Raw genomic sequence first — 27101 nt, forward strand, 5'->3', positions numbered from 1 at the left:
CAGGGACTTTTCTTCACATCTTTTCTTGAATTTTTGTTGATTCAAGAACAGAATCAAAAAGTGTGTTACTTTTTGAGATCTTTTAGCCTCATTAGTTTTCCAAATCATGAAGTTAATCCTAATTATTTCATGCAGTTGTTAACTGAGCAAGGGGAGCCATTACATTTTGACGTAGCCTCAGATTGGATGGAATAACTTTCTTATACAATCGTTTGAGGACTGATTTTTATATTTACTCAGTTGTTCTTTGCATGACGGTATTATTCCTTGTGTTATAATGTGAAACACTGTATAACCCATTAAAAAGAAGTTATGTACTTTTCTAATTAATCTTAATCAGTACTACTCTTTAGGGAGGCCATTTATAGCATTACTGTTGACTTTGTTGAGAAATTATTTTTTTAGCATTAGGTTGCATTGTTCTGAAATTCTCAGAGTGAGGCTATGCTGCTTCAACAAAATAATCTTATTTTATGGCTTTTTATACATCTCTACCAATAAATGTGGAGTGTGCTGTAAAATTACAGTATATTATGCTGCAGATACGGTCGCATATCTTTAATCACTATCGAATCTTTTAAATGCAGACGAGCTTTGAAAGCAGATAGTCAAATTAAAGGAGAAAGAGAAAAATGTATTAAGATAAAATTTAAAATACCTCTCCAAACTCCTACATAAGCTAAGTGTACAATACAAATATATGTATATATATATATATGAATGTGGCTTGTAGGTTTCTCAACCTTTCTATTTACATTCTATCATGCTGATAATAACCGCAGCATGTAGGCCAGTGGGGTTATTGGCTATTACACTTGTGACTTGGAGCATGTTTTGTGAAGATGAAAGGTAAATGCTTCTTTTAGCCAACCAGAGGAAGCCGCCCTGTACGACAACATCAACAGCTTAATAAGGTGATTTGAAGAGCAGCCAATCAAGTCTGTGCTCTGCTTCAAAGAGGTGCAGCAAAGCTAAGCTGCAGCCTGACAGATCACAGCTGTGTCACCTTGACCCCTAAAGCTTGGCTCCCTGCCAGTGTTCTCATTCAGGACAAACTGTTTGTGCTGTACACACATGCAACGTAAACTGTGTTCTGTACCATGAAAACTGTGACTTTCTGCTTTTTATTAAGCTGCAATAGTTCACATTTTATGTGTAATGTATACCTATACTGTGTAATTTAAGGACAGCGTGGGTATTCTCATTACCTCCATCAGCAATTTGCTATTGCTAAAGGACCCTATGGATGTTGTACATTTAAGGAAATATGAATGACACTCAGAGTAATAGGCTCCTGTCTGTTTAAGGTGCTGCTCGCTTCATGATCAAAGAGCTGTCATACCATAACCTAGAGCTGGAGAGGAACCGGCTGGAGGAGCAAGGTGTCAAGAGACAAGATGTATGGCCTTTCATTGTCATGATGGATGACTCGTGTGTGCTGTGGAACACCTTCCAGCCGACAGACGGAAGGTAGAACGGAGCTGGAATAACCTTGTTTCCCCCAAAAAGTTAGGAGACGATATCTTAAATGAAAAGATAAACTAAACATCTGCAATCATGTGCAATTTATCTAGACAGTTGGTGACTGTTGGAGTTTATAAGTTTAACAAATTAATTATTATTTTTGTGGTTATAAGGCCGATCTTGGCTAGATTTCAGTACTGAGAACTCCTCAGTACTATCTGTTTGTGATAAACTATTTTTTGTAAACTAAACATCACTAGAAAATTTATTCAAATTGATGACGCATGGTGGTTATGTTAGTTGTCTTTTGTCAACCCTATTTCCATTCTACCCAAATAGCTACACAGTTTCCATTTTTTTCACATTGCATTCAGCATTGTGATGTTAGGGGTTTAAACTTTGCATTTTTATGATAATTACAGACTTGTTAAAGTTGAAACCTTCCTTTCTTTCATTTGTTTTCTCAGTGAAACCTCAGATGGAAGCTCAGGCATCACCAATGTGTCTTTGAAAACAGTGCTGCAGCACATGGAGAACACACCCAAAATCTCCCTGTATGCCATCTGCGGTGTTCGCAAGTGGAGCAGCAGCTTGGCCCACAAGACTCCCCAAGACCCCTTCAGTCGGTGTCACCTCCACGACCTTGTCCTCCTTAATGTGGACCTGACACAGAACGTTCAATATGACCTCAATCGGTATGTTCATGTCAGCCTTTAAGCTGTTATGAACATTTGCAGTGATTTTGATTATTGATCACTGCTGTCGCATGCAGGTACGATTGTGAGGAGGTGGACTTTAATCTGAGGGTGAACAGCAGCGGGTTGCTGATATGTCGCTTCAATAACTTTTTCCTGATGAAAAAACACATTCCAGTTGGGGGAAAGAAAGATTTTGTTGTCAAACCGAAGCTTGTGGTGGGTATCTCGTTTGTATTTTGAAACCTCATAGACTATCAAAGAGATAAAATAATGTAAGTTTTCTTTTTTCTCCACAAAGCACAACCTCACCTTGTCGAGCCTACTTTTGTCTCCTCAGGAAATCGAAAACAAGGCTCCGATCAGCCCGTCTCAGTACGTTTGTGCCCCAGACAGCGAACAGACCCTATTAGACGCCCCGGCTCAGTTCCTGCTGGAAAACTTCCTGCAGAGCTGCAGCCACAGACTGTTTCCGAAAGCTGTTCAGAACAGGAACAACCCAGTTCTGTCCATTGATAGTTACCTCAACCTCAGCCCAGAGGTAAGATCTCCCAGGAGATTCAGCTGACCTCTTCAGCTACGAGTACAGGAACTAAACAGCGAGGAGTTATTATACCCGTGTTCTAAATCTGAAAATTTCATTCTGTAGAATATCTTTAAACGAGACGTTTTTGCTGGGTTGCTTTTCAAAGAACATGCTGACCTGCTTAGAAGCACATGTGCAGGCAGCGAATGCTAACGAGGCAACTTCTGTGTATGAGATCATATTTGTGACTTTGCACAACTTCAGCACAAACAGTTTGCTTATTTAAACATTTCATTTTTTGTTTTATGCCACACAATATGCACAGTTGTTTGTTCTGATGAACCCAGAAACTTCCCGGCAGGTTTCAGAATGTTTGTAGGCAACACAAACCGCTTCATGCTTGCTTTTATTTTACTCTAGCAGCAGTGATAATGTGTCTTCCATTCTTATTGCAGATTTCTGTGTGCTACATCAACTCTCGCCCACACTCCACCAATCTCAACCATCAGGGTCTGGTGTTCAGTGGCCTGCTGCTTTACCTGTGTGACTCCTTTGTTGTTTCCGGACTCCTCAAGAACTTCCGCTTCCTGAAAGGTGACAGGCCTCCATACTTTCAGATTGAAATTTTAACACTTACCCGTTTTGTGGAATTACAACCACATACTACAATGTATTGGATTTATTTATGGTAATAATACAAAGTAGTGCATAATTATTAAGTGGAAGGACTAGCATATGAGATTTTGGTTTTAGTTTTACAAATAAACATCTAGTGTGATGTGTATATATATTACAGTTGGGTTTCAGAAAAAAAGAGGCTACAAATTGACACCATGCTTTTCACACTTTTTAAATATAAAAATACTTAATATATTTATTTAAAATATTTTGACCACCAGGTATCATTTTAAGTGTACTGCAGCAATTGTCACACTCTTACAAGTGTGTGGTTGTAATATGGAAATATGCACAAACACATTTAAGCGGCGTGAATATTTTCCCGAGCCTCTGGGTTAACCTTGATTCCGCCCTCAGGCGCCACCCTCTGTGTGATCTGCCAGGACAGAAGTTCCCTGCGTCAGACCATCGTCCGACTGGAGCTGGAGGACGAGTGGCAGTTTCGTTTGCGGGACGAGTTTCAGACGGCCAACTGCAGCGAGGATCGGCCCCTCTACTTCCTGACCGGCCGCCATGTTTGAACCCACAAGTGTTCTGCAGCTGGAGAATCTCGGTCACAGTTGGGAGTACTTTTGGATCTCCCCTGCAGCAGTTCCTTTGAGGCCTGCTTGTTGACTCATCTCCACTTGAGTTTGTTTTTACCTAAAGAAAAACTGCCTCCAGGTTATAAGAAGCACAGCTCAATTGAAGCTTTGCTTGTTTTCTTGAGGCAAATATGGATCTGATACAGGACTAATGCAGGATCCATTTGTCCATGAACTTTAAATCCAGTATGTCCAAGTCTGGAAATACGTTTTTATCTCAGGGTTTCAAATTGAGGGAGATTTAAGGGATTTAAGGCGTTATGTTTTCTTCTCCCTGCTTATTAACTTAAGTTGGCACCAAAGACTCAGCTGCACCTTGCCTTCTCCATTTTCTTTCCAATTCAGCCTTTGAAACTCCAAGAAGCTCATTAACGCTTCATAGCTAAGTGGTATCACAACAGAGGCTGCATCACAAGCGATTTCCAACATTATTAGCAGCCGATGTTTTATTTTTACCAATGGGATTTGACTAGTAAGCAACTATTAATCTAGCAGATTTGCGTTTTTTTTTTTTTTTTCTACTGTGCCTCTAAAGCATGAATGTGGCATCGATAATCTTTCCAAGAAGAAGCCGTGAGTGCTGTTGTACTTTCCAAATGACTTAATTTCTGTCGTCACAGATAAGGGAGTGTACAAGCTACGACTTTTACAGAATGTAAAAAAGTCTATCTGCTATTTAAAATCCTGATTATTACCCTTGTTAATGTGTAATGCCAATCAGAAAGAGCAGCCCATGTGTTAGAGGAAATAATTTGCATTTAGACATTTGCTGACTCGAATCCTGAACGGTCAGAGAAATAAAATGTCATAATCAAGCTCTGTCACTGCCTTTTACCTTGCTTCTAACTGTGCCTAGGACTGTTCCTGTTGTGGTATTTAGAGGCAGTTAGCTTCTTCGCTGTTTGCATAGCTTAAACTAATGCCCCACAATTGATAGGAAGGGTATTCAAAGGAAGAACAAGATGACACGCTGTTTAAAAAAAAAAAAAAAGTATACTTGAAAAGTGTTTGTGTGCATTTCTCCACAGGGTTGTCGTAAGAATATGCCTTAATTGTTTTATACAGCCACAAACAACCTGTCATAATGACCAATCAGAATGAAGAAAAAAAAAAAATAAACAAGTCAAAGAAATGTTTGAAAGTAAGAAGGAATAATTAGAATTTGAACTACTGTACTGTTGAAATCTTTGTTTACATTATTAATATATTACGTCATCCCCTTACCCACTGACAGTTTATGATGTTATGTTTTAGCCTTGTGATACTTTTGCCAGTGTATTTTGGATGTCTTTCTGCATTTTATGTTGCAAAAAGGCTAGAAGAAATCTACCTAGATATATCTATGAAAATATGTTTGTATCCCTTTGTGTCCATGTGTTAAATTTTCACCAACAAATGGAAATCAGGTCCATAGAGGAGTTTTTTTTTCTTTATTTATTTGACAAGTATTTTGGACTGATAATCATGTTCAAGTGAGATAGTTGATTGCATTCTGAGGCGGGGGCACTTCCCTCTTCAAAACCATCTGTGAAGGCTTTGCACAGGGACCCAAATGGATGTTGTTTTAGATATACTGAATGTTATTGGAGGGAAGGAGATGTGAACTTGCACTATTCAAGTTACTAGTTGAATAATATACTGCAAACAACTGCTCCCTCAGAAATATTCCGTGCAAAAGACTTGGTCCATGGCATTAATTTTTTTTCGTTCCTTCTTTTTCTTTTTTAAATAATTTAATACTTAATATGCAACTTGCTCCCACAATCTTTGCTGAAATGTGTCTCGATGTCTTGTGCAGCTCAGTGGTAGCCTTGGTGCCTGGTTGATCTACCTCATATTTACCATTGTGATTGCTGGCTGTGAATAACATAACAGTAGAGTCCTATTGTTGTTGAAAATTATGAATGTAATAAAAATGACTTCTGAGTTTTCCGTTTGCTATCACTTGACTTTTGAAAATTAAATTAGTTGTTTGTGTAACAATGCATATATTTGGATCAAACTTGGTCTAAAAGATCAAATTTCTAAATATTTTTAATTAACTAAGCTTAGGTTTAACTAATTATTTGGCTTATATTACTCATCTGTTATTCTCCCATGTCAAAAAGACAATACTAAAATTTGTCTTAAAGATAAAGCAGTACTCAAATATTTTTCAATCTGATCTACCATGATAACATTTAAGCATCTTGGCTGTCAACCTCAGCTAAAATCTTCTGTTTATTGTCAATGACTTGCTAGCAAGTTTAGCATTAAAACAGTTCAAACAGGATAAGAACGCTACAACATTTTGCGTTTTACCTGAAACACAAAATGTTGTCTGAATAATGCAAGAAGACCCAGATGTTAAACTGTGCAAAGTAGCAGAAATATTAAAAGATCCAAAATTTGGGAATAAGTCTGTGAAACAGATGGAAGTGTAAAAGTAAGTTCAGAACATTGAAATCGGCATCAAATGGCTGTTTTCACTTTCTAATATTTATTTAAGGAGAAACGTTGAAGAATTTTTCTGTTTGTTTTTAAGTTTTGATATTAAATGCATTTTACTTTGTTGTGCTTCAAACACACCAATTTAGTACTGATATGATTTAAAGTTCATTGGCAATGTATCAGCAGTGTTGAAGTTCATTTCAGGATCTAAGTTTAGTTTGCGTTTAAAAATCCACATCTATTTCATCTGAAACTCTTTCTCCTGCTTTTCTTTCCTCAACACATCTTCAAATAAACTGTCTCCATGCACAATAACCCCACTAATCATACATAGGAGAAATGGCCTCTTAATGAATGCTGGAATCTTCTCTTGGAGTGCTGCAAGGGCACAGGGGCATCGCCGGTCCAGGGACAGTACTATTTCAGCTCCTGTGAGATAATATTAGAGCACATTCCATCTACCTACAGCTCCAGTGCGATATGACACATGACTATTTTCAGCCAGCACCTGACAGATTAGGATGAGGCCTGTGATAAGTGCCTTGCACTTTAATACCTGCTCATTTTATATTGTGCTTATAAGACGAGATGGCAAAAAGCGGTTGATTCCAAGAGATGTTAGATTTCTGATGCTTCTTAAATAGTAACGAAAAGGAGAACTTTGACACTTGCAAACCGTTTTACAACTAAATGCTAAGAGCATGTATTAAATGTGCAAGTAATTTTATTTTATTGATGATATTCAACATTTTTTCCTAAACTACTTTACTTTATAGTAAATAATCACACGAGTCATGTTTCTGTTTCTAATAGTTTCACTTAAGCAAACATAAGCTGTTTTGTGTTATATTTAAGAGTAGCTTTGTGTTACCAAAATACAAAAAAGAGCCAAGAACTGAGTACACATTCCAGAGGGACTCCTGTGCCTAGTTTGATGTAGCACAACCTTTTCCAACCAGTAAGTCTCTAATTGTCTTTCTGACAAAAGATTCAAAATGCATTGACAGAATAAATTAGTCCAAGCAAAGATTCAGCATGAGCTTCTGTAGGATGATCATGAATCATGAAGAAAGTGGGTTTTTCACAGAAAGCAGAATAAATATTATTGTATTAACTGCTTAAAGAAGCAAGGAGCCTGCAGGGGGTTCTACCTACAGGCTGACGTCAATTTAATTCAGCCTGAATTATATGGGTGGCTGAATTTAATGGGTCTTATGATTAGTTGTTCATAGCCTTGCATTTGAACAGAGTGCGACACCATCAGCCAATAGTCAGATCACTGTTATTTTCTTGGTCATAAGCATGGTTGTAGTATTAAAAGCTGGTGTGATAAGAAAGACATCTGTAAAAAATGAGGCCCAGTGTTTCATGACATTAGCACATACTGCAGCTTTGTATGGATTAAGCCAAAAAAAGTAAGAACATCATAGCAAAGAACACACCAAATATGCTTTGTAAATGTAATAAATCCTACCAGTAGAGAAGTAGTACATAAACCAAATAGCAAGATTGTTTTTATTCTCAGGGTAAAACAAATTCACTCAAGTCAATTCAGCCAGATGCTTCCTTACACCATCTAGCTAAAAAAACAAATTCTGTCAGTGGACTTATTGGGGGATAGCACTTTAGGTAAGTAGAGTACTGCAGGATTACAGTTAGCCTTTTGTGGATAACATCCACCACTGCAGTGATGCATATCCTATCAGCTGCTAAGCCACCCAGCGTGGATTGAGTCAATTCCAGAGACCAAAAGCTAATGTTGTGATACGAGACCCTGCAGTCACACACTAATGCTGCAGTAAACCCACTCCAGTGGTAGACTGTCAAATGCCAGTATAATTTTGAGATGGCCTATGTGAAAAAGAGAGGACATTTTTAATTGTGGATGGTGCATGGATATTGTTTATATTTCACCACAGAAAAATTGCCACCCATATTTTCAGCAATCAAAAGCACAGGAAACAGGAGGCAAATCGACCTCGACTTTGTTTAATAATTCAATAAGTACAGCATAATACACTAATGATGATAATGTCAATCCAGTAGTACTTATGCTATAGACACATTTTATACTTAAAATCTTATTGCTGCACAGTTTAGACAAAAGTTTACTTGTCTTCTGTTGTGTGCTGTACAAATTTAAATCCAGCATAAATGAAAAAGAAAAAAAACAAACTTGCCTTCAATGCTACAGTTACAGGACGTGATGATGAAGAAACACGCGCTAATTTTGCAAAACAACTGAACAGTAAAATTCAACAGGAAAATGTAGTCTATTTATTTTCATGCATTTTGTTACTGAAATTCTGGCCACTAGTCATAATTGTTCAGTTCCTCCATGCCAACTCATTAATGGTAGCCAGCCCGTTGATCATTGTTGGCAAAGGAAAGCAAAAATGACTGGAAACAATACAAGCTACACATGCTGTAAAGCAGCAAACACCACTTCAGACAGCCGATGTGCAAACCACGTCCTCACATTTTACTTCATTTAACTGGGGTTAAATGAAGTAAAATGAAGTAAACTTAAGCTGTATAAAGCGCCCAAAGAGCCACAGAAATAACCAACATTTTCACAAAATAAATCTCATGGCATTCGCAATCTGCTCCATTGAGCCTGTAGGATTTTCACTGTCATAGCTCTGATGAAATAAGTGCCTTGCTTTAGACAGTTAGAGGCATGGTAGTACCAACTAAATAGTGCAACTTTACATTCCTTGTCATGGATCAAATTTTCTCCATATTCTCCATTTGTAAAACTATTTGATGTGCGTGATGCTAGAAGAACTTAAAATAAAAGTGCATGTAGAATACCCACAGATGAAACAAAATCACATCAGTAGATTGTCATTGTCATCGGTACACTGCATGTTTGTTTAAATGTGAAGCTACAGCCAGCTGTCAATTAGCATGCAAACTGAAAGCAAAGTGTTGACTCTCCTAGGTCTCTTTGGGGTTAAGCATGTAATCTTTTATTATATTCTGTACAGAATACATGTGTAACAGAATCTAAAAAAAAAAAAGAAAATAGAATGGAATAGAACAAGTCAAGGTACAGAAATGGCCCCAAAATTGTAAAAATTAAAAACAATAATTTTTAGCTTTTGGACTTTTTCCAGAACAATCTGTACCCTTCAGTTCATATATAATTATAATATGTCAAAAATATTAAGAAAAAACCCCACAAAGAAATTAATGTGCATAGTGAGAATCAAAAGAAATGTTTCTCCCATGTCAATTTCAGAGAACTATGCCTTTGGGTACAGTTCTGTTTGTTGACAGACCACAGCCAACTTGATCAGACCTGACTGAGAGAAAAGCCAAAATGTAAACTCTAATTTATATGTCCACGATTTTTTTTTATTAATGTCTGTTAATGTCAAGACTTTTAAAATTATTGACATAAAATAAGATTAGTTGAATTTACATTGTTTACTTTTAAACAGGAACACAAAATTTAAACTGGAAGATGACAGAAGCAAAATGCTGAAAGTATTCCAACAGTTACTAATATTTTGCACCCGCTCATCAAAAAACCTGGTGTTTTTCTGGACTAAAATTTCTACTCTGATCATCAGAATTTCTCCTGAGAGATGGAGTGAAAATGGAGGGTAAATGATGGCCTCATTCTTGAAATGAGGCCATCATTTCAAGAAAAAGTTCCTCCAGTAGAAATGCACCAACCAAGAAGTACCTCCAAGGCAGTAACTCTGGGGTAAATTGTAAATTGGTAACCTGGTTTTATCCTAATAATTTTATTCTTGAAAATAAAAAGATAAAAGGCCAACCAAATGTACAGAATCTGTTTATGTCTTCAAAATTTAGAATCCCTCAAATATACTGAGATGTTCCCCTTTCACTGCCAAAATATATGTATCTAAAGATACCAAATATTTTACAAGTGTGTACATCTATATTTGCCTTTTTTTTCTGCTTTCAGTCCTTATAGCTAAATGTTTCCTAACAGCAGCTTCACATTTAATAAGACATGGAATCAACTTTCTGATCTCTCTAAAAGAAAGCACACAAGCATAATTCACACCTCCAATTAGAACTCAAAAGAAACATTATGTTTTGTTAACAGCTAATTAACATCTACTTTTAAAAGGTGGAGTACGATGCAAAATGAAGGAGAACACATTGATAAAAGTGAAATTTCACAAGAAAAGGGAGGAATGAGACAGAAAAATAAAGGAAATCCCTGAGGGCTACAGTCCTACTGATGTAAGTGCTAAAAACTACATAAGGTTACATAAGTGAAACAGTACTTGAGTTAACTTGATGGGGGAAAAAATTAATAGCACGGGGTTACCACCAAATTCTTAGGTTGAATATGAGAAGTATTAAACTTTTCAGGACTGACATGAGCAGCTATGCCTACCTTTGAGTTCACGATTAGAGAGTAAAAATGATCTGAATATCAAATGCAACAGAAGAACTGCATTTAATAATATGCCCTTTAAATAAGAAAGAATGATGTTTTTTGCTTGTGGCAGTGGGAGGAATAGAACGGATCGATGTAAGGCAAAGATAGCATCAAGACAGGGTAAGGAAGCAAAAAAAAAAAAAAAGATGAATAACATTTGGTGTTAAGGAAGGAAGGCATTATAGAGAGCTGGGAATGAACAATAAAAAGGATGGAAATGGAAGAAGAAAACGATGGAATGTAGTGAAAAAACATGGATGACAACGATGAAATGAGAAGACCACTCTAAGTTGTCTTATCAGGAGAGGTCTTTAAGTCGGCCGCCTTCTTCAATGACGGCCTTTGCGAACTGCTTGAAGACTCGGTCCATATAAGTGCTCTGTCGTGGCCACAGACCCTCCAGGAAGCCAATGTGGCCTCCATGGCAGGTTATAAGCAAGGCCAAGTTAGGGTTCTGCTTCACTGCCTCCACTGGAATGGCTGCAAGCAAAACAATGGATTCAATTCCCTCTTTTCGGTGGTTTCACGTGACATGATTAAGTTCATGTGAGTCTGATTAACATAACTGCCATTGCTGGGATGTTGGGCAATGCTAGCATCAGGTGCATATCACACTTACACCAACCCGTAACTATTTATGTGTAATTGTGCAATTAAGAAAACTATTGTAGCTCACCGTGAGATGGAGAAAAGACGTCATCAGCAGCATTCAGACACAGCATTGGCACCTGCACAGATTTCAGCTTGTGCACAGGACTGGCATCGCGGTAATAGTCATCATTAGTAGGATATCCGAACATGATGGAGGTGAACCTCTCATCAAACTCTCGGATGGTCTTTGCCTGTACAAAGCCGGTAAAACTACTCAGTTCGGCCTATGTTTCAGAAATGGCTCCAAATGATGTAACATGACAGACATGGTCCTACCTTCATGACATGGTCAATGTCGTAACACTTTTCAAGCACCGGCCTGTGTCTGCAGGGAGGAACATCAGTCATACTGTCACTACCTCCACAGAGCTAATATGAGTTTTATCTAAACATCCGTTTTACACCAAAAACAAGATTAAAGGGATATACTGTATTTCAGAAAAAATGTCAGAAAGTTTGATAATTGTTTAAGATATTTTCATGCAAAACATTTTTTATTCCTTCATGTTGGAACATGTTAAAATTGGGAAAACAAAGACAAAATCTCTTCGAATAAATTTGTGAGCATAAATATAGGAGGACTGAGCAGGGATTTATGGAGAAAAACTCCTCAAAACTCCATCAGAAATCTGTGATAGAAATTCAGAAGTCCTCTGATATTAAAATGAAAAAAAAAGGATGTTTATGGAGACATTTCTGACATGTTAGGAGTCATTAACCTTAGTTATTCTAATTTTGACTGGATCAACCTTGCTTCTGTCATTCTTCAGATCTGTTAGATCTTCTTCTTCTTGATGGCAGTTGGCAATCAACATTTAGATGCATTACCGCCACTTACTAAGGTCAATTCTCTCATCTACACCCTATTAGCAATCAGCCACCTGTTCCTTGTTCCTTGCTTCTCTGTTTTAAAAGCTCCACTCGCTCATCTACCTGGTCATCATTTGTTCCTGCTTCCTGTGTTCTTCTTGCTATTTTAAGTAAGTTGTTATTTAATAATTTTTTTCATGAACTTGTTTACCATCAGTTCACTCCAATCACAACAATGTCACAGTTATGACTGTAAATGATTTGCAGGGTCTGTTAATGTTTTTCAGATTTTAGTATAATATGAAATATTTTTTATACAGCCAAACATTTGAAAATGTGAGAGTGTTTTGGGAGCAGCATTTCTGCAGTGTGGTAATGGCTTGTGTTAATCCTGCTCTGGCCCCGACTGACCTGTGCACAGAAGCTTGTAGGCAGCTGGTGAGGTAGGAGTTGAAGAGGAAACGGTCCAGGGGTTTTTCCAGTGATGCGGTGCACTCAAACACATCCCAGCCTGCTGAGAAGACTATGACCCCTTTCAGGCAGGTTTTCCGGCCCTTACGACCCAAGTAGTTGGCCAGCATCATCCTGGATGTAGAAAGAGTGAGATCTGAAGAAAAACAGGGATTCTATTTCAAACCAATCCCTCAATTTATGGGATTAGTGATTAGCGTTGCCACGCAGCACTAAACACTGAGACAAACAATTCAAAGCACTAAAGTGTCCAAAATCCTCACTGAAACATTTTGTCCTGTCTACCAGCGCGTGAATGTTTCTTTACCCTCCCATGGATACACCAGCAGCCATCATTGGAGCCACTTCATAGGTTTTCTGGATGTGATCAATAACAGTCTCCAGATCTTCTGTGTTAGCGGCACAGTAGGTCCTCGGGGTCTGGAATGGACAGAAAGGTAACCGAGTCAAAGGTCTGCTTCTCCATCTGCAGGACGAACATTACAGAGATCTAAGAAAAAAAGATCTAAGGAAGAAGGATGGAGCAAAACAAAAGGCAATATTCCAATAAAGCTGGTAAGAGGCTTGAAATTGGAGCAGAATTTCATATTTAGGCAGGTCAAGGACCCCAGACATACAGCCAGAGATACAAGGGCCTGTATCAATATGTTCAAAGATCTTTGTCCAATATTTCCAGAGAAGAAGCATTAAAATTTGCTCTCTAGATGTGTATGGGGCTGGTAGAGACATTTCCTAAAAGACTTATAGTTGTGACTACAGCTAAGTGTGGTTCTATAAAGTACTGACTCATGTACTTGTAGAACAAGTCTACAAGTACATAAACTATTTGGACTTTGGACAGTGCTTTTTCGTCGGGCATTAACCATTGTAAAGAAGTAGAGAAATACAAACACAACAGGAGATTTTCCTATTGAACACTTCAGTGTTTTATAGCTGTTGGACCTGCTATCCATTCATTAGAGCTATAAGGTAGATAAGGGATATATTTTTAAGAGCTGCTCCAGTTCTTTCATTTGTTGTTTGTTACTCAAATAATCACTGACTGCTGTCAGCTTCAATTGCCCCATTAAAATAGCTAAAAGCCATGTCATGCTGAACTTAATGGCTGCTGGCTAGATGCACGCTCTCCAAGCCACAGCTTAAACAAATTTTCAAGTCTGATTAGAATCTCAGCAGCTTTCCTCGTTTGAAAACATCTCATAACGAGCTCTGTTTTGCAAACAGCATCAACTGAAATGAGGAAAAAAATCCAAACTCGTCAGTTGCAAGTACAAGCACTTTTACTTAGCTGTGCATGAATATGTTAGACTGTAGATGTTTTATGACAGACTCAGGGGTAGAGAAACAGCTAGTTTAATATTTATCCTATGAAAAGACATTTGTTTCTCTCAATTTTTAATATCCAACCTCGGAAATGTGCTGGCAAAGCTTAAAAAAAATCTACATTTCTTTTCTTTTAGCCTGTCAAATTTTGCTTGTTGCATGTCCAGTTCATTTTGCTGATCAGTCAAATCCCCTAGAGGAAATCTTCACAAAATAACTGAGATATAGCAGAGGATTTACTAAATGAAAATATGTCTAGAAACACGTGAAGACATTTCCTTATGTTTATGTTTTTTTCAGCATGTTACGCATCTCAAAGCAGACCCAAAATTGAAAGCTTATTTTCAGCTATGTATTAGTAAGCAAATTATATGTTTTAGCTCTTAAATCTCTTGTATATAAATACAACTATGAATGACTTTTATTACCAATATTAACAAATTTTAGCCATTATTGTTTAGTTGAAAATTACATAAGAATAATTGTGTTCTCCTCTGGGAAAAAACAGTTCAGCCCCCAAAACAGTACTATTAGTGAGAGCTGGTTATTTAATATTTAAAACCAGTTGGCTGACAGAATCCATTTAACAAGGACACTTTCTCAGGATGCTGTTCAGCTTTTCAAGGCCTCCACAATTAGAATTTAAGGAGAGACCTGTGGCTTTTTAATATTTACTATTTCTCATCAAATGGTTAGGAACTGATTAAATAACTCATCAAGAACAATCAAATACGTGCAGCGTAGTTTATTTCAGTTTATAAACTACACTGCAATTAGTCAGTGTAGTTTGTCAGTTTATCACTTTGGTAATAAACTGACAAAACCCATTTTGGACATGAATTTCATAATAGCTCTGGACATTTACAGATAGATTTGAATCATTTCTTTCAGGGTGAAAGAAGGATTATGACATACAGTTGCTTCTGTTAAGGAATTATTGGAATAATGTAAAAGGGGTAAAGATTTGAATATCTGTTTTAAATTTACTAATTACTAAAGAATGTCAAGTAAAAATATGCTTACTGTTTTCACTAGCAAAGTCCTTATTGGCATTAAACATTTTTATAATTGCTCACCAGTTTTTTTGTACGTTTCCACCGGTATTTTGACAATTTATCTTTTTTTGTGATTACCTCAAAGTCTCTGAGGTGGGAAAGCTTTTATTGAGATTTTTGGCCACAATGACAAGAATCGTGAGTGAAGTAGTCAAGGAGAAACTTCACCACTAAAATCCAATGTATCAACTGTCAAGCACGATGGTGGCAGCAGCATGGTAAGTGTTCAGCTGACAGAGGCACTGATGAACTGCAAAAACTGGATGGAATAATGAGAAAGCACCAACTCCAAACTGGTCCTTCTTTTTCAACCTTATGTCAGTGTGGTAAAAATATGGATTCTAACAAAGCAAATGTATATCAAAGCTTGATTCGGAATGGACTAGGTGGTATATCCTTAAACTTTAAAAAGAACATTCCTGACCTCTGAGTTCTAAACTTTGCATTATAATTTTATTTTATGTTACCTAGAACAGGCATTGCAAATTAGCGTAGGCTATAAATGTCTGGTGCATGTTATTTGTTATTACTTAACATTTACCCGAATAAAAATAAATTCAAATTCAAATTCTTTTGAAAATGTTTGGACTCTATTTGAAAGCCGAGTCAGTGGCAGGAGAGCAATCAATTTGAATGACATCTACCAAATCTGATAAGAAGTATACTGAAATATCTAGCCAGAGTTAATTCAAATATTAAAATAATATAACTAAAATATTAAAATACACTGCAACTTTAAGGACAATCTAAACATAACAACTAACTACTCCTTGCAACCATATAATCTAATTGTAACCGATAACACCATGCAATCCTTTATAAAATGCATTTTTGTGGCAGGAAAATCCTGAACACAGTGGGTCATTCAGAACTACTGGCCATATCAAACAATAGAGAGCTTTCATTGTAACTGTACACACTCACAGCTGTACCAAGGCTATTTCATTTCCATAGACTTTAGCACAAATACCAACTGAAGCAAGGGAGAACATTCCTCCTTTCCCACTACTTGATCCAGTTCCAAGGTAACAGGGTCCAACTCCTTTTTTGTGTATAAATACAGCTGAGTCAACGACATTCCAGACAAACTGCAGTACAACAGTTTGAGCCACAGCACATCAACCTCTATGACACTGGATGCATTATTTGATTATTTTTCCAATATCTGAATCCTGAAAAGCTAATTAAAAAATACAATCAAGCAGAATCATAAAAATCCTATCAGCTGATTCTGATTTATGTCCACAAAGAGAAATCTTTGACTGTGGACAACCCTCTGTGGGTAATATAAATACAACAGAGGTTCAGCTGGGAACCCAGTCCAGTTGCAATATGACGAGATCACGGAGATGTCGCCGCTCCGCTGCAAGAATTTGCACACAAACAGTCTAAGTGCTATCCAGCTCAGGGTTTGTTTTGTCGGCTAAATGTATCTCCAGTGTAAAAGGACGGATGAAGTCAGGTGTCAAAGTGCTCAGTGCTGCTATTTTTGTAAGGATCTGCATTAAAATAAAGTATGTGTCTTCATCCCTGCTGTGAGACTGTGCTGTCTGTGCTCACCCCATGCAGTCTTTCTGTGAACTCTCTTACACCTAAAATAGAGAAACTGACGCAGAAAACTAAATCACACCAGTTCCACCGTAATGCCCTGTAACTCATCTGTATTATGGGTGATAAGCCAAGGAAATAAAAAATGGTTTGATACTGAATGAGACATTGACAATCAAAACACCTCATGAACTCTCACCAGTAGTGTTTCACCAGAAACCCCTCTGTTGTTGAATACCACACATCTGAAATACAAAGAGAAAAACAAGAAACAACTTCATAAATCTTTGTGGTTTCAGCTTCTTCATAAATTGCACATGACCAGACTATCATAAATGTTATCAATATACAAATGAACTCATCTTTATTTACTAAGTAATTTCAACAAACATGTCATTATAAAGCTAGCTAGGTAGGATGTCTAAAAATAAATGGGTTTTTACTTTGAATTGTTGACCAAGAGATGCCACTCTGATAAAATTCTCTAACATTTAACTTTATTTTCACATCTCCTACGTTCCTCCCCGAGGTATGTGGTTGGAGAATAAATTCTGCTCTTAGTCCAGCGCCTAATTTGTCACAATTAAGTTGTTTTAACCATTATAACACTGCTAAGAGTTTATATATGAGCTCGCTCAGATGAGTTGCTATATTTTTAAAGGCATGTCCTGATTTACAAAGGCCAACACCTATTTTGCCGTTACTTAAAACTGCATGTCCTTTTGTCTTTCCCCTTTTGAAGAATTTATAAAAGACAATTTTGGCAAAAACTGTGTAAAGAGGTATCAAAAGTTCTAAAGTATTTCTTCCTAGGTTCTAGAATTAGAATTAATAGACATTAACCACATTTGTATCTCTCTAGAATGAAAAAAAACCCATCAACTTTTAAAAGAAAAGCACAATTTGAATCAATTATTTTAATATAAAAATACATTCTGAAGATGATGAGATCTGACAAAGGGTCCAGCTATGCAAAAGCATGTACTACGAATGAAAACATCAGCATCTCTCCTCCCTACATTTCCTTAGTCATCTATCATGTGTCAGAGGCAGTCCTGCTGTTTTTTAACAGTGTAAGTCAGCAGCATTTGTGAAGCTACACAGCACGTTGGGAAGGAGGAGGCGGGGCAGCGATGGAGGGGCGCTTAAACACACTCTGCAGCACAGAGATGGCCGGAGCTAAGCTGCAAAGCTTGTACAGGGATAAGCTGTAATTAATTAAGCTACACGGACAACCGTGAGGGGTGGAAGATGCTGAGTATGCCGGCTCTCTTCCTCCATGTCATCCCAGAGCCAGTGAAAGAATGAGTGCAGGGAACACAGAGACAAGCTGTTGGCGATGGGAAGAAAACAAAGTGAAGATAAAAACTGCATCCCTATGCAACTCTTCAAGCTCTTACAACACTATTTACAAGAAAAGCTCTTTAGAAAGGCCTGAGCTGCCCACGTTGCTAGTGCACTTTACCTAAAGTATCACCAGATCCTGTTTCTGATTAATGCATTTAAAAGTGGAGAAGACGTCACAAAAAACTGCATGGAAATGTTGAAAATCTGCAGAATATACAGGTTAGAGAGCAGATGATATAATAGCGCACAGCTAACTTCAGCCTGTGATTCAGTGTCTTTGAATCTTTGCTCAGCACTGGACCACAGCCAGCGTGTTTGGCCAAGACCACCCACCTATAACCCAGATCCCGGCTCTGCTGGACCATGTGCAAGATGTAGGATTCTCGGCTGGTGCCGGTCAGGCCGGGAAGAAGCAGCACTGTGGGCCTGGTGTTGGGGTCGGGATAAAAGAGGCTGTCATCGTTGTCAAACCAATCCACAGATATCTGTCCTCCATCTGCTGCCTTGATTAGCTCGCTGCAGAGACGAGAGAGACGCAACTCAGCAATATGGCTCTTCCTGAAAGAGACCCTGTATCAGCATTTGTATCTATCAGCATCTTTGGTCCACTGCTATACAAACATAGGGGAAACTACAAACTTCTCATTTTCAAACTCTTTACCAGACTAATTTGCAGAGTATTCAGTCACATTTAGGTCAAATATAAGGTGTAATTACAAAACATAACTGCAAAGAGGGCTGTATGACATCAGGAAAATATTTAAATGCAATACTTGTGCAAAAAATTGTGATGACAATATTGATTAAAATTGTTCCCATTTTCTTTAGAATTCCTTGCCTTTGCGATATTATACACATTTATATTGCAATGACGACTTAAGGATGAATGGATGTGTAAATGCCGTGTGAGGGACCAGAGGCATGGATGGATGGATGGATGGATAAAAAGACAAACAGATAATGGGTACAACTTTCAGACATTGAAGAATAAAGATGGGAAAAACATATATTTTCCGTACTCTTATTTTCTCTTCCAGATTGCGTAGGAACACTGAGGCATGCCCACAACACACACACAAACAATGGTGATGGAAAATTGTGCAAATTAGTGGAAAAGTGATGATTAACTCCATCCTCTGCACAATCTAAGCTTTCAGATGAGTTCCAGGTAAACTGATTACTTCATTATATCCATCCCAGAGCCAACAGTCAGAGGGGAATTGGATATATGAGCAGAGCGCTCACTTACAGCTGCCTTATTTGTCTCGTGAAAATCTTTTCAGTGGACTTTGCAACACGTGGCCAGTTCAGATAAAGAGCAGGGCAATGCACCATTAGCTTCTTATGGCCACTCAGTTACTGCACTTTACAGCTGTAGCCTTGAATGAGAATCTAGTCTTTTAAGACACTGCAGTGGACATAAACCCATGCTGTGCTGCCAGTGAAAGACTTGGCCAGCCATAGGTGGAGGCACTGGCATGAAATTACAGAACCTGCCCTGAAATATAAACCTGAGGCAAGACTTTAAAGCCAAGAAGGACTGACACAGAAACCTGCACACATAGTGGGAGGAGGTGCATCGCTAATCCTCCTATCAGAAAACAAGGTGAGTGAAATTTCAGCCAGAAAGCTTACTACAAATAGGACGGATTTCACATTGGCCGTCTTTGGGTCAACCTTGGATAATTTCATTAAAGCCCTGGGAGGTTGTCCAGCTGTTCCCAGAGGAAATTTTCTAAGTACAGCAAATGTGACCGTTGTTCTTACCCAGCTTGATATCAGAGATCTGCACTAGGATGACTACATACCTTGGGCATTGAGTCACCTTGACAAAAGAGAACATCAAAGCATAGGCAGTGTGAATGTCCTTGGGACCGACTACAGTGGAGGTTACATTTAAAATAGAAAATAAAATTTACAATTAAATCAACAGTCACTGTCAAGTGTGTTTCTTTTTGCCTGAAGGGAAAACCTAAACAGCCCAATTAGATCAAAATAAGACCAATTCAAAAATACTTTAATCAAATCTTGATCAAACACAGATTCAACTGGGATTAAGCTACTGTACACAAAATGCTGTGCAGACTTATGAGTCCCTAAATCCATTCTTTAAAGCAGTAAAATTAGATTTTCTTTCTTTTTCTGACCAATCTCAAGTATTACCTTTATGCAAAACATGTGACACTTTTTAAACTTGACACTTAAGACTTCAAATATAATAAAGGACTGTGACATATCACACCACAAAAATGAACAAGAACAGAATAAATTTCACATACAAATGCTTTATATTGCAAATTTAGAAAATCCACATTGACGTAGGCAAACAATAAAAATAACACATTTAAATAAATCATACATGTGCTTGAATTGTCATAAATTTTCCATAAATTACAGAATGCTTTTCCTTTAACACAAATTAAACTGTCTCTAACTCTTGAATTCAGCTGGGTTTTGATTTCAGCTTTCACAAGAAACAATATCAACAGGTAAAATGAACAAAATTAGACCGCAAAATCTGTTATGGACCTGAAACATTTAAGTCCAAAAACTGAAAATACACTAACAGCCAACAAATTCAGTGGTATGTAATTTATAATGGAGAAGAACTTACTTTCTATAGACAACACCAGGTTTGGCTGTAACAAAAGGTCTCAGCAGAGTTTGAATGCGACTCTCCCAGCACCAAAATGTGGGGTAGTAAGTCTCTGACACGACTGGACATTGCTCCTTTAGAAACTGGTAGAACTTCTTACCGCCAGAAATAAGTTGAGGTTTCTGTAAAATAAAAGGGAATAGTTTTGCTGCATAGTAAAAATATCATGTTATATTTAAGATAATGTAATAAGGATAAAAGAGGTGAATTTATAGAATCTCAAAATCCAAAATGACTATACAAAACAATGTATGAAATGGACCACTGTAAAAGCATTAATAATGATAATAATTATTAAAACTCACATGTGCAAACTTATATGTAGTTATTTTAAAATGAGAAAATCGTTGGGAAAACCCAAAAAGAAACTTTTAATGTAAAATAATGTAAATTAAATGACCCAGAGAAGTTAAGTTTCCTTAAATTTACTTGTAAACTGTTGACTGTGTTCTATGTCTTGGTATTTTTGTGTTTTTATGATGTTAAGCACTTGTTGCTGGAAGGTGCTATACAAATAAAATTATATTTTATTTGATAATTCAAGCAACATTATCAGCTTAAATAATAATATTATTTTATTTAGTTTAAAAAGTTACTTAAACTGTTTAAAAAAACTTAAAAAGCTCAAGACATTAAATTTACTCAATAATACAGCAATAAAAGGTTAAATGAATAAGATATTTTTGAGGTGTTGCACCTTACCTGATTGATTGATTTTATTTACTTTGTTTCTAATTTGTTCTAGAATTTCCTCAGCTAGGGACTAGCCTACTTCTTATTGTCAGATAGGTTCTGTTTAGTGATTGATTGATTCAACAGGTAAGGCTGTAATACGGTCTAGGTGTTCAGCAGTTTAAAAATATGGTTAATCACATTTTAATTTATTTCATAAAATAACAAGGGGGTGTGGGTTACCTACTCACCTTAGTTATTTTATTGGACAGCCTTTTTTTTGACAATTGTTTATGTACTTGGGTTACCTATAATGTTAAAATAGGGTATCACTGATGATTTGAATGAGACTGTAAAATACAAATTAAAGAAATGTTAGGGACAAATACTTTTAGTGATGTATTAGGATTAAATGAGCTTATGTATCTTTTATTATCCATAATCATATTGCTAAACTTCAATTTTAAATGCCCATAGATTATTGGAATAGCCACTATTATCAGCTTTAAGCAATTTTACAAATAAAACCCTAAATGCATCATTTACCAGATATATTTCAACCCACTATTACAGGATACTCATACACCTTTATTATTATTCTAAAGGTCAAGTATAACAGATTATTGTGACTATTGCATGAAATCTATGATGTGAGTATCCATAGCTTGCCGGGTCAATGACGGCAACAGCATGTGTTACATAAAACCCTTCAAGCAGAGTAAGCGTTGTCGACACAGCAGTGGTTTCCAGCGAAAAGTCGGCCTTACTCGGCTAGTCTCGCCATCTAACAGTCTTTATTGAGGAGCTAATACACATATGTGCAGCGAGTTCATGAACAAGACAAATGTATTTTGTCTCTTTCAGCGGCACATGTGCAGTTCCCGGGAGAAACTGAGGTCAGTGAACGCACCACTCGGCTTTCATCCCTCACCGCCGAAAGGATGCTCCTCAAGGATAAATCCACATCTGTTACCCACATCTTAACACACGCAAGCTGTTTGACGTGCATAATCGCGTTAACATCGACTTACCTTGGCAACCGAAATTAAATAATAGCAGGTGTAAGCTGCGCTGAAGCCGAGTACCAGAGACAACCCCACTCCCGAACCGAACAGCCCAACTTTCACTTGATTTTCCAAATAATGTGAAAGGTCCCTTGTCAGAATGTTGAAATTCAAGTCCAGCGAGATCATTGCAAGGTTGCTCTTGTCTCTCTCGGAGCAAGGACAGCGGCCAGCTTAGTTGGGATTCAGCAGCGTCTGCCTGCAAGCCAACTGTGAAGGAGACGGTCAAGGGGAGTTGTGGAGGGGTGGAATATATGGATAAGCGAGAGGTGGCGCTCTTTGACCGACCAGCCATACACCACTGATAAGATTTGCTCTGTCTCCCCCTGCAGGCCACAAAGTGAGGGTGCAGGTGTTTAACTTGGTCTGATTATAATTGTTATAATATAAATGTGGTATAATTTATACCACATGGATCTATATTATATTGACGTTGCTTCACAATTGTGAAAAAATACGTGAGATACTTCCAGAACGTGGCAGTTACCAATTATTATTGTGTGGTTTTGTGGTTTTAATGGGTTTATTTGGTTTTTCCCTAAATAGCAAAAGAAAAAGATCATTTTGATTTTAAACTATTTTTAAACTATTATTTAGACACTTCAGTTAAGAAGTGTCTGTTTAAGGAACCACTATGTTGAGTAACTGCATATGGTTTGTTTGGATAAATTTGATATGTAACAATCAAAATCATTATCTCCACTTTCCAAGTGAGACTTGTGAGATAGTTATATGAGGAACAAGGCAAAAAGTTCCAAATATTAATGTGATTTATATTAAATTTGATTTTAATCTCCTACTTATAGAACTGAATTGTATCATTATGACATTAAATCTCATAATTTGGACTTTCTGTCATTTATTAAAGTGAGTATTATAAATTTCAAATCTCTTATTTGTCACTTATTATCTTGTGATTAGGATTTTGAAGGCCAAAGTTCTGAATACATCTCAAATTGATATTGTTTTACTGAACTGTGACTTAACCTGATAATTATAGAAATATATAGATTTAGAAAGTCAAAATAAAGAATTTGGGGATTATGTCTTTAAGTGTAAGAATTTGGTGTTTCAAAGTGGCTATAAAGTCAAAGCAATTTCATAGTTTTTTATCATGAATCACATTTATGATTTACAAAATCAACACCATGAAACTCACACTTATGAGTCTGTTTGTCCATTGATTTTAAATCATATCCCCTGTGGCCTGAAGACCAAATGAGTCAGAAATATGATTGAGAGTCAGAATTATGGCTTTGTATGGTATTTAGGTAAAAATATTCATAATAAATACTTTTGATTTTGAAAGTGAAAATTAATGATTAAATGAATCAATTAAATATAGTGTTGGAACAGTTAAAACTGATGACACAGCTAGTAATGCCCCTGAGTCTGCAGACTCACAAGGGACCCAAATGCTCCAACTTCACCGTGTGGTAATCCACTGTAATTTAATTAACAGAGAACATGTTGAAATCCAAAGGGCCTTGAGGCAACATTACAACCCCACAGAGACTGGGTTGTCTTGTGCTAAAACCGTAGAAGTTAACTGTGCACATAAGATACAATGTAATGAGGAGAAGGTTTATATATTCCTCTCAGATAAAGTCTAAAGCCTGGTGAAACTAGCAGTTTCACCAGGTGCTCAATCAACATATTAGTTATTTTATTTGTTTATTATTATAATTTTATAATCAAATTTGTATTTATGACTTTCAGTCAGAGGCTGCCCAAGATTATGTGGGTGCCCAAAGGAAAAACTGATTTGGGGATGTTTTGACTTAAACTCTATTACCATCACTAACCTCTAGGGGCAGCTGAATACCTGGCTGCCACAGGTGCAATGCGTTGGAGCTCTTCAGCCACTCCATAAAGAGCTTAATCCCAGAAATGTCAGATCCCTTTTCCCCTGGGCCTTGATCTGAAGTGATCTTGTCTGTCTGGTGACTGTCTGTGGGGACTCAAATTATTTTGCTGTGAGCATATTGTGAAGAATCAAGTGTCTAACTACAGTACTGTGTTTCTATTTATGGTGGAACCTGGTAAGGGTTCTCTGCCATTTTTTTGTTAACTGTTTTCTCCTGTTTTGTGGTTAGCCAGAACCACTGGTTTTGTATCTTTTTCAATTCTCCTCTAGGAAGTGCTTTTTATTTTATAGCTAAAAGGGGGTGTTTTGTTTATTGTTTTGGACTTGCAGACCCTGAAGTTTAAAACTTCCCCGTATAGTGGGGGAAGTCTGCCTCTTATGATTGAGGTTTTACCTGAACTGTAAAATAAACAATCATTTACTACTGATATCAACTGTTTAGATTACTGATTTTTGTGTTACATCCAGCACCAGAATTTACCCTTAGTGGTCTTGGGGAGGGGTTGTAACAAGTCCATCACCAACAAGCCCTCAATGGATCACAAAGATTGTTTACATCTTCATTTGCTTGACTTAGTGGAATGTTAGTAGTGCTTTGACTCACTCAAAGGCTTTCTTTTTTGTCTTTTAGTTACATTTGACCTCTGTTATTAAAAGAGAAGTAAAAACAAAAGGCAAATTGCCGCTTGTGAATTGCTGATGCTGTTTATATTGTGGGGCCAAATGGGAAAGGAGAAGGGATGCTCTGTGACGCGGAAGCTTGGCTGGAGACTGCAGCTAGGAGCTTTGTGGAAGTAGACATCTCGAAGTCACAGTGGGACCTTATGTAGCGTTTTACTCTTTGCTAAAATAAAAAAGTGATTGGTGTGTCAATCATTTTTTGACACCCCAATCCAAAAATGGGGTGTTCTAATCTTCTTTTAGAACTGAAAAGGAGAATAAACGTATCCCTATGTTAAATCTTAAAATAGGCCCATATACAATGATATTTTTGAACATGTATAACACATAGTTAGGAAACGCCCAGGATTGTATAAAATATATATTTTAAATATGCTTTATATTTGCTCTTGGAAAGGCATAATCACAGCTTGTAGATGTGTTTCAACGTCATTCTTTATATTTCTACATCAAACAGGCGGTCTCCCACTCGGCTCTCTTCTTCGTGATTCATCGTGCTTCTCCGTAGCTAGTTGTTGCTCGTCTGAGGCTCGAACGATGATTGAGAATAATGGCGACGCGTACACTCTGACTTGATCCATGGAGCAGGCTGGAGCAAAAAAAGGAGAACACGTTGGATGTTTTTTGTGCACTTTAAAAAGTAACGATACGGATAAGCAGCCACGAAAAGAAGAACATTCGCTCTCAGTAACGAGGAGCCAGGAGAAATTGTACTGTTAGCATTGCTATTTGTAGCATTGTGTTCGCTAGCTTGCTAAGTTGAAGAGGTGGCTTAATGTGTGTGAACTGAAGGGGAGGTGAAAACTGAGTAGTTGTTTTCAAACTGAAGATATGCTTGCTGAATAGTGTTTTTGGATTGTTAAGATTTTCCTTCTCGATGATATCACACAGCAAGTATTGATTTGTAGATAACGTTAGCCTGTAGTTTTTTTTTGTAAAGGATCCACCAGCACCCTCCTTGGGTTAGCCAGCAGGTTAGCTTTTGTGGATTTTTTTTCTCTCTCCGGCTTCTTTCCTGTCTGGACTTGCTTCCACCTCACTGGGAAACTGTCTGCCTACCCAGTGCTCTTAATAGCCTGCGAACGTGGAAGACTTGTTGTGCATTTTTTGCGAGCTCTTTTCGTAAATGACCACCGGCAGGAACAACCGGGCGATGATGGAAGGAGTCGGAGCCAGAGTGGTCCGCGGACCCGACTGGAAGTGGGGGAAGCAGGATGGTGGAGAGGGACATGTCGGCACCGTCAGGAGTTTCGAAAGTCCAGAAGAAGTGGTCGTTGTTTGGGATAACGGGACTGCTGCCAACTACCGCTGCTCTGGAGCTTACGACATAAGGATTTTAGACAGTGCTCCAACAGGTAACTTTATTTGTTGAATTATTTTTGCTGAACTTCTGACGCTTAGAGGCGTATGGTGCAACAGTTGAGTTTTCGTGAATAGAAGGAATATTTTTTTAACCTGTTCTTCAGTTAGCCTTCATTTCTGTGAATGTAAATTGTAAACAAATAAACATGGCGGCAATTACTTGCTTTGTGCGCGCATACACATTGATTTGTTGCTGTAGAAAACTTGCTTTTGTATTTTTTTTTCTTTTAAAAGACGCAATTAATTAGTGGTTAGCTACTAATGTCCATATCAGGATATCGCTGAAGACTGAAAACTGGAGATTGACCTATCTGACTGTCCTTGCTGGTACAGTAGATAAGAAAAGAAAGAATGCATTACAGCTTGTTTTGGTAGATGTAGTTGTTTGGAATCCAAATGAAATTGAAGGAATAGAAAAATGATCCCTATTAATGCATCGAAGTATACACCAATAGCCTTCATTTGATTTCTAGTCAACTCAAACAAGAACATCAAAGTTGCTTGGTGCAATCACAGTGTTAGTAGGACTTAATGAGAAGGTGTTATTCTGTCAAGATGTTGACACATCACCACATAAACAAATATGATTTAATATACCCATACATGTTGTGATGGCACTAAGAAAACCATGAAGCTACTTATAATCACAACAAAACTTCTAAATTACATATTTTGGCTACATCTATGTGGTTTAATGACAACATTACCATGTGCAATACACTGGAACACTTGATTACAGGCACAAATGGTTATTGTGCCCTTAGAAATGTGGTAACAGAGAAAATATTTAT

General features: G+C 37.4%; 3 protein-coding genes across 15 annotated transcripts in view; 2 read left to right on the plus strand and 1 right to left on the minus strand.

Moving 5' to 3' along the window:
* The window catches only part of greb1l (GREB1 like retinoic acid receptor coactivator), a 60616-nt gene extending 54740 nt beyond the window's left edge, over positions 1-5876 (plus strand). For all 10 annotated transcript variants that reach the window (XM_044133969.1, XM_044133968.1, XM_044133970.1 and 7 more), the window contains exons 29-34: positions 1308-1470; positions 1932-2159; positions 2237-2378; positions 2500-2700; positions 3141-3279; positions 3721-5876. In XM_044133969.1, the coding sequence (XP_043989904.1) occupies positions 1308-1470; positions 1932-2159; positions 2237-2378; positions 2500-2700; positions 3141-3279; positions 3721-3884 (1037 nt within the window). In that variant the 3' untranslated portion in view covers positions 3885-5876. The remainder of the gene's footprint in view (positions 1-1307; positions 1471-1931; positions 2160-2236; positions 2379-2499; positions 2701-3140; positions 3280-3720) is intronic.
* A 2478-nt stretch (positions 5877-8354) lies between these two features.
* Positions 8355-22617, minus strand: abhd3 (abhydrolase domain containing 3, phospholipase). Its single transcript, XM_044133979.1, has 9 exons — positions 22368-22617; positions 20623-20786; positions 18342-18524; positions 16861-16906; positions 13043-13155; positions 12676-12849; positions 11731-11779; positions 11480-11645; positions 8355-11283 (listed from the first exon to the last, which is right to left on the minus strand). Exons 1-9 carry the CDS (start codon positions 22527-22529, stop codon positions 11102-11104), a joined length of 1239 nt encoding a protein of 412 aa, XP_043989914.1. The 5' UTR covers positions 22530-22617; the 3' UTR covers positions 8355-11101.
* A 2799-nt stretch (positions 22618-25416) lies between these two features.
* The window catches only part of mib1 (MIB E3 ubiquitin protein ligase 1), a 57612-nt gene continuing 55927 nt past the window's right edge, over positions 25417-27101 (plus strand). For 2 of the 4 annotated variants that reach the window (XM_044133982.1, XM_044133983.1), the window contains exon 1: positions 25417-26303. In XM_044133982.1, coding sequence (XP_043989917.1) covers positions 26075-26303 — 229 coding nt within the window. In that variant the 5' untranslated portion in view covers positions 25417-26074. The remainder of the gene's footprint in view (positions 26304-27101) is intronic. The other 2 variants (XM_044133980.1, XM_044133981.1) reach the window with 1 other exon arrangement.

The sequence above is a fragment of the Gambusia affinis genome, linkage group LG12 (genome assembly GCF_019740435.1).
Source record: "Gambusia affinis linkage group LG12, SWU_Gaff_1.0, whole genome shotgun sequence".
In the NCBI taxonomy this organism is placed as follows: domain Eukaryota; kingdom Metazoa; phylum Chordata; class Actinopteri; order Cyprinodontiformes; family Poeciliidae; genus Gambusia; species Gambusia affinis.

Excerpts from the sequence above, each read along its gene's own strand:
- abhd3 (XM_044133979.1), bottom strand. The coding sequence starts at position 22,529 with ATGATCTCGCTGGACTTGAATTTCAACATTCTGACAAGGGACCTTTCA. Across the intron at positions 13,156-16,860 it reads TTTCTGGTGAAACACTACTG|ACCCCGAGGACCTACTGTGC; the intron begins GTGAGAGTTCAT and ends TGTCCATTCCAG. Across the intron at positions 11,284-11,479 it reads CGTCTTTTCTCCATCTCACG|CCATTCCAGTGGAGGCAGTG; the intron begins GTGAGCTACAAT and ends TTTTGCTTGCAG.